Source organism: Aplidium turbinatum, chromosome 16 (assembly GCF_918807975.1).
Source record: "Aplidium turbinatum chromosome 16, kaAplTurb1.1, whole genome shotgun sequence".
NCBI classification, from domain to species: Eukaryota; Metazoa; Chordata; class Ascidiacea; order Aplousobranchia; family Polyclinidae; genus Aplidium; species Aplidium turbinatum.
In genome coordinates this window covers 711,526-728,654 of record NC_137487.1, presented here as the reverse complement: position 1 = coordinate 728,654, position 17,129 = coordinate 711,526, and the positions used below count along the sequence as shown (strand labels likewise).

The 17,129-nt window shown below is 39.5% G+C and overlaps 1 protein-coding gene across 2 annotated transcripts in view; it reads left to right on the top strand.

Moving 5' to 3' along the window:
- LOC145785507 (uncharacterized) overlaps positions 1 to 17,129 on the top strand; it is a 92,333-nt gene that overhangs the window by 31,435 nt on the left and 43,769 nt on the right. For both annotated transcript variants that reach the window (XM_082597160.1, XM_082597161.1), the window contains 5 exons: positions 1,079 to 1,199; positions 14,979 to 15,058; positions 15,336 to 15,446; positions 15,751 to 15,870; positions 16,018 to 16,222. In XM_082597160.1, coding sequence (XP_082453286.1) covers positions 1,079 to 1,199; positions 14,979 to 15,058; positions 15,336 to 15,446; positions 15,751 to 15,870; positions 16,018 to 16,222 — 637 coding nt within the window. The remainder of the gene's footprint in view (positions 1 to 1,078; positions 1,200 to 14,978; positions 15,059 to 15,335; positions 15,447 to 15,750; positions 15,871 to 16,017; positions 16,223 to 17,129) is intronic.

Below are 17,129 nucleotides of genomic sequence, written 5' to 3'. Positions count from 1 at the left end.
TCAATTGCAAGATTTCACCATCTTGCCAGAGCCTACATTCCTCGGAATAACCCATCGACAAGTCACTCACATACCGTCACTATACAATAAGCTAACATCTTGGGTAGCCTTGCTGTGACGTTTAGCAGGCGCAACTTAAAATGCAGGTATTGACACCTTGCGCACTGCAAACCTGGCTTTGTTCCACTCCACTGCAATACTGTTCCCCGCCTGGTGCCGCAGTGCCCATACCCGCCTTATCGACCAGCCAATCAATGACACATTGCTTAGTTACTGTGACTGGATGCATGCTCCAACAGAGTATTTGCCAACCCTTGCATGCATCCAACCTGCTGAGCTTCGCCGAAAGGGAATCATTATGCACCTAATTTTGGGGATGGCTCATACCACTGACCGCACAATCTGTAAGTGCACCATTTCTTATGCGCCAAATCGTATTCATGGTCTGCCAAATTAGATAACGAATCAATTCAGTGCTACTCGACACCTATCTAAACATCTGTCGCCGCCACTGCTCAAAGGTGGTAAAAGGCAGAGCCCCTCAATTTTTGGAATGGCAAAGAAGAAAAGGTTCACACGAAAAAGAAGACCGTCCTCATAGCATCATTGAGGGTTTCTTTGATCTCATTGATAAGTGCTCTGCAGGCCCCGGCAGCGAAATTTTTTTCCCACGAACTTTTTGTTACTTCATATAGAGTTTGTATTTATACCGTATGAATGCAAACATTTTTCGTTGGCGTGTTTGGCTCAGTGGTTTCGTCTTTGCCTTATGTTCGTGAGGACATCTGTTCGACGTCTATCGAATTCAATTTTTTTCTTTAAATCAATTTTTGCGGTGCACAAAAGCTTTTCAAAAAAACGTTAATGTGTTAGGGTTAATTCTTAGGGTTAGTGTTAATTCTTAATCAATTCGGAAAATCTTACTTTAGACAATCAATCTCTTTTCTCAACTTTTTTAAACTTGACTAGACTAGGTGTGTTTCCAGGCTACGTTTTTTTTTTTCAAGTTCAATGTTTAGATTGAGGGCGAAAATCTAGAGGGAGAATCCATAATCTTCTTTACAATTTTTTGCACCAGGTCCAGAAATATGTTGACAACGTCCGTGCATTGAGCGAAGAGAGGAATCGCTTAAATGATGAATTTGAACTGGAGAATGAAAAGCTTAAATTCGAGGTGAAGGAAGTGAAACATCAATCAGGCAAGTATACGTTGTGCATGTAGTTATTTTATGTAGTTGTTTTATGTAGTGCATGTAGAGCAGCTGTTTTAAGACAGTCATCGTTTGGAGATATAGGAAAGCTGACTTCAGATAATTTGGGTGGCCCACAGCAGCAAATATTGGCAGACAGTCGGATACGGCATGGAGATGCATTTCCCATGATCCAGTGCGATCGGCCTCGATAAGTTCTTGGACAATTCCAAGCATCCGCTGATAGTTCAACCAAAGCTTGCTAGTTTTCGAAGTTTCAGACAACTCGCATTTCTTTGCGGCAACTGAGCAAGCAAGCATATCCATGCACGGTGATCTGGAAAATGTGGCGACATCTATAATGCCTTCCTCAGTTTGACTGTATAATTGCTCAAGTTCAAGCAAGCAAATCTCAAACTCTGGGTCACATTCAATGATCTCTGAGGCAATTTGGTTGGTGAGACACTGGTCTACTAGGAGATGTCTTCAAAGCGCACGCTGCACAGCCTTTCCCTTCATCATGTGTACCACAGCATTCTCGCCATAGATTGTTTCTAGGACTTCCTTCAGTCCACTTCCCTCCATCAATGTCCCGTTGGCGCCCAACAGATTCATGAGTGTATGGAAACTACCAAGTAACAAGACATTATCTTTTAGTGGACTTGAGTCTTCAACTTCATTAACAATTTCAGAAGCCTTCCGAAACAATGGCTGATCAAAAGTTATAACAGGTGGAATGTTGTGCCTTGTTGCGAGTTTGCAGATGAAGTCAAAGTGTGGATAGAATGCATGTTTTGTCGCCGGGGTACATATCGATCATTGGTAGGAAGAGAACAGACGATTGACCTGGATGTTCACGCCTACTGTACATTGTGTTCTTCATTCCTTGCCAGTTCGGAACTTTTACATTAAATTTGAGTGACAATTCTCAAAGCAAATCAATTCTGCGGTCAGCTTCACACAGATTTGGTAACGTTCTGAACTTGATGTTACTGCGTGAGTACTTGGCGAAACGGTAGTCTTTAATTGGGACTTTTGTCTCATATGTGACTTTGAGATCACGCAATTTTTGTCTACCAATTGTATAGAACAGGGGTGTGCAACATGCCGCCCGCAAAGAAAAATTGTGCGGCCTGCGAAGATGTACCAATTTTGAATTGTGCGCGGCCCGCAAAACGTGTTTATAATTTAGTTTAGTCTGATAGGCCTACGTTTGAACGATTCATTGTGGAGTGGATTATTGTAGCCTACTGTAGATTTCGCACCTTCTGTTAATCATTTTAGAAATCTCCCACCGGTGACCGCAAATCCATTGTATTTAATCATTAGGAACGTAAAAATGTATGTTCACATAAAAGGCTTTATGAACAAATTACGACTTTGGAAAGCTCACATACAGACTGAAAATTTTTCCATTTTCCAACTTAGCCTACTTTGAGAGATTATGGAATGCATCCTGAGAAGAAAACTGAATTTGCAGACCAACTTGAAAAGTTGTTGTATGAATTTTTGGCTCGTTTCAAGGACTTCAAATCTCATGAACATTCGTTTGGTATATTCTCTTCGCCATTCAAGACAGACATTCACAAAGCACCAGCTGATATCCAACTTGAACTGCAAAGTATTCATCAATGAATCTTGGCGATTTTTACCGCAAACATCTTAAACAAGGTGACTTTCCACATTTGAAAAAACTCATGGCTTCAAAAATGGCTCTTTTTGGCTCAACGTATTTGTGCTAACAATTTTTTTCTAAAATGGTTGTCATAAAATTTCTCTATCGATCGGTTCTGACAGACAAACATTTGGAAAATGGACTTCGAATTGCGAGCACTTCCATTAAAGTAAATTGGGAAAAAGCAGTCGGAAAAAAAACAGCTGCAAATTTCTCACTGAACTGACAATAAAGTTGGTATGACAATAAATTTAAATAGCAGTTTTTTTTACAAAATTATGCGTCTTGACTTATTATATCTGCAAAGAGATAACCCCTAATAATGCCATAAGAATAACATGAACAACAACAAAAATACATTTTTGTTCCTGCAACTGCTAGAAACCATATGTTAAATAAACGTGCGGCCCGCGGTTTCACCCAGTTATTTATATATGGCCCTCCTGTAATAAAGGTTGCACACCTCTGGTATAGAAGAAGCAGACCTGCATGCCATGGGTGACAGCAGCAATCATTCCCATTCCATGGAACGTTCCCTTTCCATCTGAAGTCACTATGTTGTGGTCAACATTGTCAGCAGCAAACAGGAGCATTGTATCTTCTGTGGTTGCCTGTCCACCAAGGACATCCGGAGCAACTGCGGATGCTGCATTTTCCTCTAAGCGTCGGACTTCAGAATAGGAAGAGCAATAACCCATGGCAGATAGGCTGGCAATGAGGAACCTGGAGCAATAATGCTGGTGCATCTGTACAGCAAGTCCCAGCTGTAAAGGAGCTACGATTGTTCTTGGGCGAACTGCTTGAATTATTGAATGGCCAATACTTGCCTGCTCCTTGCGGGTGTCTTTTCCCACTAGAAGTTGCTGGAGCATATATCGCAAGCTTTGGGGAACATATTCGAGAGTTGATTCGATTTGTAAGTTTGTGATCTTCGGATACTCGTTCAGAATAGGTGTGACTAAAGTCTTAATGTCACTTTTGATTTATCGTGCAGCCATCGCGATTATTTTCTTTTGGGCATCTTCGTCATCCTTGTTTGGCATTTTGAAATAGTCACGTAGAATTTTGCTAGTTTTTTTCTTGAAAAGTTACAATGTTTTGTAACCCCTCGCCCTCACTCTCAGCCAAAAATACAGAATCCTATAATACGCAAGCAATTTGGCCTTCAGATACCGGTTACCATACGCACTGGACTCACTGTCATGCAAAAATCCTTTCATCTTACTGCAAAGGTCACTAATTATCAACTGTTCTTCATCATTTTCCTCAAAATATGTGCAAACTCTTGAAAAAGCCTGAACCCGATCATCATCGGACGTCCAATCTTTCTCTTCTTGCTGCTACATGGTTGATCTAACCTATGCTGCGCGGGAACATCCCTAGACGTCCGAAAATTGGTACGGTATCGCAAGAATGATGGCAGATGCAGTCTGCTGCGTGTAGTTCTCCACTAAAGTATTCGACCCGCCCACGGACCCTGAATGCCCAATCATCATTTTGTGGTTTGCAAGTCAAAAGTATCCTGTGTGCAAATGTATCCGTTTTTACAAAACTATAGTCTTCATATGCTGCACTGGTTTTGCTAGTAGAAACTTTATTCCAGCAAAATAGACAGTCAGAGCAATTATCAAATGATCCTGTTGACGCACGAGCACTTCTTTTTAGAGACGGAGCAGAAGCAGATTTAGCTTTCTTATCTACTGCAATGTTTTTTGTTGTTGATATATTTCATGCGACATTTCTTGTGGACTCTAGAACCTGCAGCTATGGTTATCACGTCTCCCCTCTGGATACTGGCTTTGTTGATGCCTTCTGCTCCTTTTGATTTGATTTCAACACTGTCTTTATCTTCTTCTACTTCTTTTTGGCAAAGGACGCATATTTGACTAACTATACTCATTTTAGGGCCTGAAACACAAATAAGAAATAATTTTTGAAGACATAAAAAATATGTATTGAAGCGAAATAAACGTTCTGGATATCAGGGAATGGGGGATGGAAGGCAGATTTTGCGATGGAAGATGGAAAATGTTCTAAAACAATAGGATGGAAGATTTGGATGATGGGATGGAAGACAGTCTTCCATCATTAACTTTCTAACTCGATTTTAAGATATAAAAAAAATGTAAAATAAACCGAGTAAAAGTTGCCGTTTGATTACGTAAGTAATGGAAATGGAATGGAAGAAAATCTCAGGATGGAAGACAGAGAAAAACTTCTTCCATTCCATACCCTGCCAGATATCACAAGTTAACATTAACCTCAAGCATAAAACTAGCTGTTACGTAGCCTACTAGTTCTAGCAAGAAATGTTTTGAAAACCAAAGAAAGCGTTTTGCCACACTAAGGCACTCTACAGCGCCACAGAATATATTAAACCCACAATCAACACTATTTCACACTTCTACTAACTATATGTAACTATATCCCTAACTATATGTACACATTGCTTTACAGTTTACTGTACTTATACTGACTGCTACTAGATAACACTGACACTGTAACTAGCTTCTTATCGGCAGCAGCACTTCGCACATGTCAGTCACAGCGGAGAAAATATTGCACAACGCTTCATGTCGTAATAATCGCTCAGTGAAACTGCTTGTTCAGAGGCGGCTATCTCTTACAGGCATCATGACATAATAATGACGTCATAATATCAAACAATTGTAACACAAGCAAAGTCTATCTATATTCTATTATAATGGAAAAATAACAACACTAGCACTTATTTTATGAATTCATTGTCAACAAATTATAGATAAACAGCTATGTTGGTTCACAATTGGAAGTCTAGAGAGATTTTTTGCCGGAAATAGGCCACTTTTTGTGACGTCAGATTTCAGACTTTGTGATGCTCAAATCTTGGAAAACTTTTCATATGTTGTTCTGTTGAGGTTAAGCCAATGGAAAAACCAATAAAACATTTTCTTGCAATTTTTTTCGCGTTAGCCCATGTTTTTCCTATTTTGACCCTACTATTAGTTTCACGTTGTACAATGTCACCATCGTTACTACGAACACTTAAATTTACAACCGGTGATGTTGAAGTCACGTCATTATTTACAACTCCATTGGGTAGAGCAATAGCCTCACCATTCTCCACCGGAGGGAGCAAACGTGTTAAGTTTGCTTCTATTGGAACATCTTGGTCAATCTGTAAAACAGGTTCATCCGATTGTCCCAATGGTGCAATATCTTTGAGAGAAACCGTTGTTTCTCTGCCAGAAGGAAATCGAACACGAGCATAGTTAGGGGTGGCATGCATGAGCTCTACTTCGTCAACAACAGGATTATACTAAATTGATAAACGAACATGACGCCGTAGAAACACTTTATTTGGTGTTGATAACCATGTCGGCATAGAGACTCCAAAGGACGATCGATGTTTATACACAAATAACTTTTCGTCAGGCGTTTCATTTGTAGCGGTGCAAACTAAAGAGCGGATAGAATGCAAAATGTCGTATAGCACGCTTTCCCAACGCTACATGTCAAGTTTACGAGACTTTAATGCTGATTTCACTGCTGACCAAATTATTCCATTGTACCTTTCACATTGTCCGTTTCCAGGAGCATTATAGACAGACGTCCTACTGCATGCAACACCATGACTATTAAGATACGATGATAGTTTTTTGGACATGAAAGCCGAGCCTCTATCGGAGCGTACATACGCAGGCATACCAAACAATGCAAACAATTTGTTTAAACAAGAAATAACAGTTTGCGCATTAGTACTTGCACAAGGAAACGCGAAAGAAAAACGAGAAAATTCGTCCACAACTGTTAACATGTATTTGTTCTTGGACACAGACGGCATAGGGCCTTTGAAATCTAAACTCAGTCGCTCAAACGGTTGGGTAGCTTTAACAAGCTGCGCATTAGGTGGTTTATAAAAGTTAGGTTTGATTACTGCACCTACGCTACAGTTTTGCACCGTTTTCTGAACGTCGTCGACAGAATAAGGTAGATTTTTAGTTTGAACAAAATAAAGCATACGGGTTATACCAGGATGGCATAAACTTGCATGAATATCGTGCAGCACATTATTATGCATCGTAGCAATGTATGCTCAGGACAGTCCATCAGGAGCGGAGTTACATTTCCCAGAGCGGTAAACATCAAAATTGAACTCACTCAGTTCCATGCGCCATCGTTGCACTTTATCGTTTTAAATTTTGTTGTGATTTGTGCTTGAATACATGAATGAAACTGACCTTTGATCCGTCACAACCGTGAAATGACGACCACTTAGGAAATGCTTCCATTTTCGTACTGCTTCGACGATCGCTAAAGCTTCTTTTCTACGCTGAAATATCGAATTTTACTCTTGTTTAGCATCCTCAAAAACAAAGCTATAGGCCGTCCTTACTGATTCAGCGTTGCTGATACTGCGTTGTCGGATGCGTCGGTTTCAAGCACAAACGGGAGTTGTTCATTTACTGTCCCAAGACTAGCAATGCTCAAATCTTTTATGTACATCGGCAACATTCTATAACTGTGCTGCAACAATAACGTTCTTGTTGATTGAATAACAATAAACAGCAAGTGAAGCATTAATTAAATCAATGTTTTATTCTGTTGTTGACTGCATTCAACCTCTTGTTTAACAAACTGATCTACTTGGAGTGCGAATGAGGTGCAGTGATCTAAAGAAATCGGAATGACGCATAGAAATGCTGAAGCAAGAAATCAATTTCCCTAAATAAACGGGGAACCCTCGCGGAACCCTTAAAACTCACGGAACCCCTGTTGAAGAGCACTGGTCTAAACAATATAAAATAAGATCTACAATTCTTACAAGTGTTTGTGTGGCTGATTTGGGAAATTGGACATGTTGATCAATGGTGTAGGTCAAAGCATTTTTTACAAGTTGTCTTTTCACGCTGGGATAAAGAGCTTTTACATCAGCAGCCACCAAGTATAACAGATCCTTGGTTGTGTTGTTTTTGGGTTAGTTGGCTTTCCCATTCGACGAGCATTTCCAAATAATATAATGTTTGCTGTCTTTGCATTCTATTCAGTTATTCCAGTTTTGCAGAATGATGTGCTGATGGGTTGTAGTAAATGTTCCAAAAAGACTGGATGTTGTGATGTTGCCAGCTGATTGGTGGAGACTTGCAGGGATGTTTTGAGGGTGTGCTGTTTTGACTTGTTGTGGTGTAAGTTTATGAGTTTTTAAGAGTGGATAAGCGTAGGCTACATTTGCCAGAACAGCGCCTTACCAGTTAAAGCACAGACTTTATCCTATTTGTCAATTTAACCAATATTTTGCGTATAGTTGATGTTTCCTTGTTACGCTTATGATGATACAATTTTATTGTCACGATTTCTTTCTATCTCTTACCAGAAAAGAGACTTGGAAAGGATTAATGACGTAGTTTAATGGGTTATCATCGAAAAGCAGTCAATTAAATGTCGAAGTGTTCTACCAGTGAAATGATATATGAAAATACTTGAAGGACTTTAACGAACGGCTCAACACTTCCAACAAATATCAAAGTAACAGTGAACAGCAATATATTCCAACGCTTGCAACTCTTAATCGACTTTAACGTGGTTCACTCACAGCTTCTCATGTAACTCTAATTTCGAATCACAATTTATATCAGCACCAACTCTCATCTACTAGTACCGGTATTCAATTACTTCAACTCTCAATCAGCAATAATCTCTGCATCAATTACCAACTACTACAACAACAATCTACCATCTCTCATAATAATAATTTACGCAAATTACGCTACTATTTATAGTAGGTTTGATGGTCTAGTAACTTCGAGAAGGTATGATAATGTTACATCATAAGAACTCATTGTTTTGTCAAGTTTTAGTACTGGTAAACATCTTTGTGACGTCATAAAACCTCAGACCTGGTAAAATGTGAGAAGCAAGCTCAAACAAGCTTCCAGATTTGCACGTAGGGTAGAATGTTCCACAAATAGTCACATAATAAGGATTTCGCAATAAGAGGTCACTGCAGGACTGTAACCGATAATAACATGTAGCATAAGAAGTTTACAATTAAAATAGTACGCTCGGTCAAGACATAATGCAGCCTGTCGTGAGGTTCGCATATTGACTGTGACATACGCCCCTCCTTAGAATATTGTTGCAAACAATATAACAGCACAATCAATACAAAACACATTACAAAAACAATTAATTACTCAATAAAACAATTCTCATAAGTTATCTCCAACGACTCATTAGTCCATCGTTGCATGATCTACCAACGACAGCGTTTCTCAAAACAATAATTATCACGTTTACTGCGAAAGTTTCCACATTCCTCAATGTCTTCAGTGCACCTGCGAGCAAGATGACCCATCTTCTTACATCGGAAACACTTCCTCTCCGGACAGTCCTTGGTCAGATGACCTTCTCTGTGACAGTTGTAGCAAGCCTTTTCGTCAAAAGGGCAGCTTCTGGCTATGTGTCCAATCTCCCCACATCGGGAACAGTGGTTGTCACGGCAACGTCTGTTTTCCGAATGTCTGCCGTAAGCAACGTACTCCCGGGCGAAGTGTCCGCGTCTACCGCATCTATAGCAAACTCCAAATGGTCTTCGCCTGCCTCCTCTCCTCGGTTCTTCGCGCTCGTAGTATCCGCAATCGTGAGATCGTCGCTGATTATCTGCAGAACAATCTCGACCAAAGTGACCATTCTTGCCACAACAAGTTACTCCAGAATCTCTCTCAATAACATTTCCGATTATTAGATCAACTAAAGGGTTTTGTAAACATAATGCTTTCACAGTCCCACTACAATACGGAGTTTCGATGTATATCTTCGCTAACGATCCTTGGATTAAAGTGTTATTAATCGACATCACATGGTCGGATTTTCCCTTTAACTGACTGTCTTTTACTAAATCTCTCTTCACCATTATACCCGTACAGTAGAACCAGTATCACGCAAAACTTTTATCTTTTTGTTTCCGACTGTCCCAGTCACTACTTCAGGTATTATTTTTTCACAAGCATCTTTTATCGCCTTCTTTTCCGTTTTTTTCTCCAACTGATCATTTTCATCCGGTTTCTCCTCCTCAAGCGGTGGTTCATTAATCATTATCACACAACCGCCTCGATAAACGTCCGTGTTTTTCCCATTCTTCCCAGACTGATTGGATAGGGAAAACGACTTGTCTTTGCGTTCCTTCACTTCGTATCCTTGTCTACTGCAACGATTGCACCACTTCCTTGCATCTTGATGATTTCTGTTAGTCTTCCTCCGGCAGTTAACAGACTTATGACCTAAGCCATTACAATTAAAACAACGTAATTCTCTTGGAACAGCACCTCCTTTAAAACTATTTGTTTGCTCCTCGTCATTATTGCATAACAACGTCTCTTCGATCGACAACTTCTCATCATGAGCAACTAGATACTGTTCCGCCACACTGGCCATATCTTCTAGAATCTAGAGTCTTTGGACTTCTCTCCATAAAATAAGCTGAAAGATCCTTCAAACATGACTCTGTAAATTGCTCTTCAAATATAAGGTTTGCCAATTTGTCTAACGATTGTTTAGCCCCCGAGAGTTCAAATCATTTTAGCAAAAGGCTTCTTAGACGTTCAATAAATTGACCTGGGCTTTCATGTTACACAGGCTTTGCCTCACGGAATCTTTGACGGTATTCATATTCGGTAAAATTGTAACGCTTCAACAGAGCTAACTTCAATCTGTCGTAGTCCATTGCATCTTCTTGTGAAAGTCTTGAATATACATCAAGAGCTTGCCCCGACAACAACATGCTTAACTGAGTAGCCCACGTCGTCTTCTCCAATTTGGCTATTGTAGCATATCTTTCAAATCTTAACAAATAACTATCCAACTTATCTTTTTCCTCAACAAACGATGGCAAATCTGGACGTCTAATTTGCGCCACAATAACATCTCGAACATTATCATTAGTAAAATTAGATCGCTCACCATTGTCCAGTTTTTGTCTTTCTAAATCAAGCCTTAACTTTTCCAATTCAAGTTGCACCCGTTTCTCTTCAGCTTCTGCTCCAAGTTGTGCTTGTTTCTCTTCAGCTTCAAGTTCTAACTATACTAGACTATACTCTTTCGTGCCATTTTTCATTTAATTTGCATTTGGTTGTTAGTCTTTTCCATCTATTCTTTGACGTAGCAAGAGTGAAACGTTTTTCATTCTTTCGCACCTTCATCATTTGATTTTTTGTGCTGTTTGCTTTCAGCTGAACTGAAGATGATCTAGCATTCTAGCTGCTAGCTGATCGAAATCGAATTTTTAGCTGTTTACGATTGAACTGACTTGTGCGAAAATAAATTCGTTTGTATTACAAGACATGTGACCGAGTCGTTCATATCAAGCATTGTTGTGGGTTTGACACCTGTCAGAAGATATTTCATTTTCTTGATAAGTCCATTATACTGTATCTTATCATGACTGCAGATTGACCATTCTCTTCTTTTTTGGCCTAATGCTGCGGTTTCGCTCTGGTAATAGAGGTTTTCCACAAATTTACGCATGAATATAGGAAACTCTGTTCCAAAAACTTGCGAGAAACCGCAATTACCACAGCTATTTAATAATAATGCAAGACTATGTCTGTTGTGGTATCTAAATTGCTATAGAGCTATTTTATTCATATTGTGCAATGTGCATTGTTTTTCAGCCCATGGGATAGTATCCCGCATTGGCGCATGGTTGAGCAGAAAAGTCTGACGCCCGTGCGAAGATGGTTGAGGTGCACCCATGCCTGTCTTGGTAGTGTCAGGTCATCTGTCAGAGTCGAGGATGAACGAATGGAATTTGGTGGTACTTGACTTCCATTCAGAATTCCACTTATGGTCCACTCAATTAACCGCAGAGATGTCGTGCTCATCAGCTTCGTTAATCAAAAGTTGAGCAGTTGACACGAATGGGTGCCTTGATTTCAGTCGTCGACGGGGGTAAAGCTGTAGTAAAGCTGTAGGCCTTGAAGTAAAGAAGATGGTTGGGCCCCAATGCTCGTCGACTGAGTAGCTTCTCCGTGACAAAGTTCAGCAGGTTGGATGCCAGCAAAAATAGAGAGATTGTCCAATAGTGTGGGACGTAGGCATCCGGTCACGGTGCATAGAGCGCTGTTTATGGCGGTGTCAATGTTGTGGTAGTGAGCAACTGGTGAGCATTGCGGCACCAAACAGGTGCACAGTCCTCTGTTGAAGAGTAGACAAGGGCTAAGGCTGCTATACGCAAAGTGTCAACTCCTGCTCCCCAGCTGGAGCCTGCCAGGTGCTCGAGTTGCGCAGCGCGGGATGTCAATTTCTTGTGCGAATTCTCTTTAATGCATAATAAGTTTTGTTGTTGCTTGTAATATAATAAAATTTCATTCACACGTCTTATAGCGCCTGAGAGCACTAGCTAGCGATTGAAGTAAATCAGACTTGGAATTCAGATCAATCCATTGCAACTTAAGCCATCAATTTAACAACTGATTGATTAAAGATTTCATGGAATGAACCTTCCGTTGATATTTTAATTTGGGAAAACAAACAGCTGCAAGCTAAGTATTTTTGCATACTTCACAGTGTAGATTCAAACCATCTGTTATAGCCTGATGCTGCGGGTTCTTTTTGGCAGTACCAAATTACACTAGCTTTCGGAACACAGTTCCCTAGTCATGTGCTATGACGAATTCGTCATAGCACATGAACTGTGTTTCGAAAGCTAGTGTAATTTGGTATTGCCAAAAAGAACCCGCAGCATCAGGCTATAACAGATCGTTTGAATCTACACTGTGAAGTAAGCAACGATCATGCTGCTAAAAGCGAAACTCATTCAACTAAGTATTTTTGTTCTGTACGGATCAAATGTTTGCGAAATGAAAAAGTGCGCACTGTTTCTTTAAAAGTTAAAATACGTATTGTATATAATTGTACCATACTATTCTCGCAACAGACGAAATAAAAGTTTTCTCTTTCTTTCTTTAATAATAATGGGAGGGCTGATTTATTGTCGCTACAATAACTAAGGTCTTTTAGCGACAGTAGACTATTCTTTTTCAATTCTGTAAGATATTTTCGATATCGCCACGTCATTATCCGACATATAAAATATTTTTTTATAATTACAAGAATAGACAATTAAAAAACACAAAAGATTAACAAATATAACAAATCTATAAAATGTTCAATAATTACTTTGGAACAGTCTAAATCAGTGGTTCCCAACGCATGGGTCGCGACCCAAAGTTGGGTCGCCTGGTTATTTTTTGGGTCGCTTGTTTTTCAGGCATATTGTATCTTGGACGAAAAAATAAGAATAAAAAAAATTTAAAACGTGAAAAGATCGATCACAAAACTGTAGTCATGAAACTTTTCATGTCGAGACATCGGAAAGCTTTGTAGCATGTTCGTAGTGCAAGAAATTTTAACAGTTTTTGTTTATACCAAGTTATTATTGTTATTATTATTATTAAATGTAAACCCAACAAAAATTCAAACCGCTGAAACTACACACCTAGGGTGAAGATATTTTTCAATTGTTGGATGATTTCTTTACGCAGTATTTCATTCCTTGGGATAAATGTGCTGGCCATTGCACCGATGGTGCAGCAGCTTGTGCTGGCATCAAGTCTGGTGTGGTAAAACGCCCCAAGTGCTGTATGGACTCAAATTGCTTTCTCCACAGAGAGGCCATTGCTGCAAAAAAGCTGTCGAGCTGCATGAAGTGTTGAATGATGCTGTAAAGTGTGTACACTTCATCAAAGCAAAGACACTAAATGGGCGTTTGTTTTCTTCTTTGTGCACTGACATGGATTATGATTATCAAGCATTGCTGCTGCACACGGAAGTGCGATGGTTGTCACGAGTCGTGTGCTGAAGAGAGTTTGTGATTTGCGGAAGGAGATTGCTATCTTCCTGAGGCAACAGAACTGTGTGGGATTAGCCGAGAAGTTTTGCAAGAAAATTTCAACGCAAAAGTTGCTTACCTTGCCGATATATTTGACTCTCTGAATTCTCTAAATTTATCTATGCAAGGCAATGGTTTTACGGTGATTGATCACGCCGCAAAAGTTTTTGCTTAGCCTACCACAAAAAACTCATACTCTGGAAAATTTATGTCACCAGGCTCAGAGGTGAGTCTATAATATGTTTCCTCAGCTAACACAATATATTTGTGGCAAAAAAGTTGATATTAAGCAAACCATATTTGGACACCTGGAACAGCTTGCCAAAAAGCTGTGCACTAGCCTACTATGGAGAATTTCTAACACCTAGTAGCCAAAACGATTAGATAATTGATCCATTTGCTGGAAAAGATCTGCCTCAACTTCCCATCCATGTTTCAGAACAGTTTATGGACATAGCGACAGAAGCAGCAAATCGTATTTCTTTTGCGTCCTTCAAAGACAAATACCCCAAAGATTCTGCAAACATTCACTTTTGGGCTTCCATGTACAAGTGTATCCCACAGTTTTAAAATTAGTGATTCAAAAACTGATTCCATTTGCAACAACTTGGCTTTGTGAGACTGGATTTAGCGCCATGTGTGCATGGAAAATTAAACAGCGAAATCGTCTGGAAGTTGAAGATGACAAGCGGCTATGGCTAAGCAAAATAACGCCCCGATTTCAAAAACTCACTGACAGCAAGCGAGCACAGCTATCTCATTAGTGATTTGATAAACATATTATTTTCGGAAAAAGTTACTGCTTTTGTAGTGCTGTTTGTTTGCAAAGCAATCTTGTATGGCTTTTAAAATATTACGACAATTTCCTTGGGTCGCAAGATATTACGGAACTGAATTTTTTTTTAAATGGGTCGCCTTAAAAACGTGTTGGGAACCACTGGTCTAAATAATTCTGCTTTAAAGTTACTGCACATGTTTGATGTTCTATTTTCAAAATATCATAAGGGGTGTCACCACAAAAAGTAATTAAATTTTTCTTATATGAAACGAGCTTGTGATAAAGTAAAAAAAAGGAACGGGTTACTATGTTTCACTTGTAAAAAGTGCAAATTGTTTGCTTACTTGATACTTTTTGCTTTTGCATTAGTCTTGAATTAAATAAACCTGATCGGAAGTGTAGATGTAAAATCCCAATCATGGAATTTATAATTGTTTGCGTTCATGCTTTTATTGTTCTGTCATGCAGAGAAAGAGTTAAAAGAGATCGAAATGATGTGCCGACAGGAAAACCTTGATGAGCTTATTGGGAGTTCCTTTAGTGAGCAGGTAAGACACTTTGGAACGGCTTGATTCCCGTACTACCGACCGACCCAGTATACCTAAAGCACATTTGCCAGTTTAAGTAGAGTATTTTTGCATAGTGGTTCATGTGAAATGTGTCGTATTGTCAACGTTTTACCATCGTGTTCTGTTACACTGTAGAAAGTGCCTGGGAAATGTATTTTGTATTTTTACATCATCAGATTAGACGACTTCGCCGTAAGAAGACTCCTAGTAGACTTGTTTTTATTGCAATTTTTGCATAGTATGTTGGTTGTTTCAGGTGGCCTACCTCCTTGTTGTTCGTGCTACCCTACTCGATAAATTAGATGCATTGCAAGAGGAACACAGTGAATTGGTGCAACAGCAAGCCCACCACAAAGTGCTTTTCAAGGTGTCTGCATGTTGCAAGAATAGGCATTAAATTAAATTAGATGCTAGGAGCCGTGTGCGTGTTGAAGTTTCCTATTGAAATGTTGTCTGTGAATTATTCCATCCATCTGATGCCACTGAAGGGAGATCTGTCCTTGAAATACATTGCTCAAGCGCACAGCTAGAGGATCAAACTACCGTCGCTTGATCTTGCACTTTCTTCGTTCGTGTAGTCAGGCTCTAAATCAATCGAGCTATCGGAGCGGGATTACTTCACGTAACATTGTAATGCAAGGTGGTGCACTTGTTTGATTTATTATGATCAGAAACTGACATCAGAAGACGGAGAGATGAGAGGAAGGATGGAGGTTGCTATGGGAGAGATGGGAGGCATGGCCTCAAAGTTGAACGACGCTATTGCTGAGAGAGATGCCCTGAAAAAAAAGGTTTTCTTCCTTTTTAGGTTTTAATATTATAACTTACATAAATATAATTTATTCATAAATACAAGTTAATTTACTCTCACCGCTTTGTTTACAGTCATTGTGATACTTTGTCTTACTGAAAAAGCTTGTCGCCTCTCTGCTCATTAGGTAGCTGAACTCACGCAAGCGCTTGATTGCATACAAGAGCTACCTGAATTGAAAGATGCTAAGGCAGAGATAGTGATGCAACAACGCGACAACGGTCGCCACCATTCGTTGCTTTCTGACGAAACAAACAGACTTCGCGCAGAACTGGAGGAAACCAAGCACCGGAGAGAGAGAGAAGTTGCTGACCTCACAATTCAAGTTGAAGGTGAGTTAGAGCTTGTTACGTAATAAATTGTTTACTGCGTTTTCGAGGGTAAGATCGAATGCTTTCCCAGTTGTTTTTTGCGTAACTTCCCTAGTTAAACTTTCATCACGTAACTTACGCTTTTTAGTGTCACTGTCATTGTATTTTTACCATATTTTTATGAAATGACCAGTTTTGTGCTTTCCTACTTTAAGATGTCAAACTTCTCAAAATAGTAATTTGCACAATCCTATTGTTGAAACAAATCAACAAATATATATACATTACAGCTACTTGGAAAATTTCAATTTGAAGCCTTCATCGAAACCGTGTTGCACATAGGCCTACGTCAGTGAACTCCAGTGTTAGTCCTTGCCACTTAAACAATATCTCCTGATTTGCACACTCAACCAAACCAATTGTTCCATTTGAACAATTAAAAGCTGAGTGTGGACCAGTAGTGGATATAAAAAAAAATTTGGAGGAGGGAACCCGATATTTGAAAGAAGCAAAATAAATAATGAATAGTTTACGTCCGAAAAAGTAACTACTGTAGCAAGGGATCTGGAGGCTTGTCCCAAAACAATTTCGAAATATTTAACCTAGTGTGAAATGTGCAGCCCACATTTCCAACAATATGCATCAAAGTTGTAATATTCAAAACGTTCCTTTAAGCTGTTAATTAGTATGAGAGTTTGCCCTTTAAGTTTGTACCTGTGTTTATAATTTTAAGGGCTTTCCATGGCCTCTTAATTCGCCGCTGTTAAATACGCTTTCCTGACGGCGTTACGGCGATCCAACACTAATTGTAATAATAAGTTAAATTGTTTTAGTGTCGCAGCTATGTGGGCGTTTACGTTGCCAGTTTATGTTGAAGTCTCTGAGTACTGGTTGAGATTCAAATAAAGTTGTCTGTTTGTGTATGACA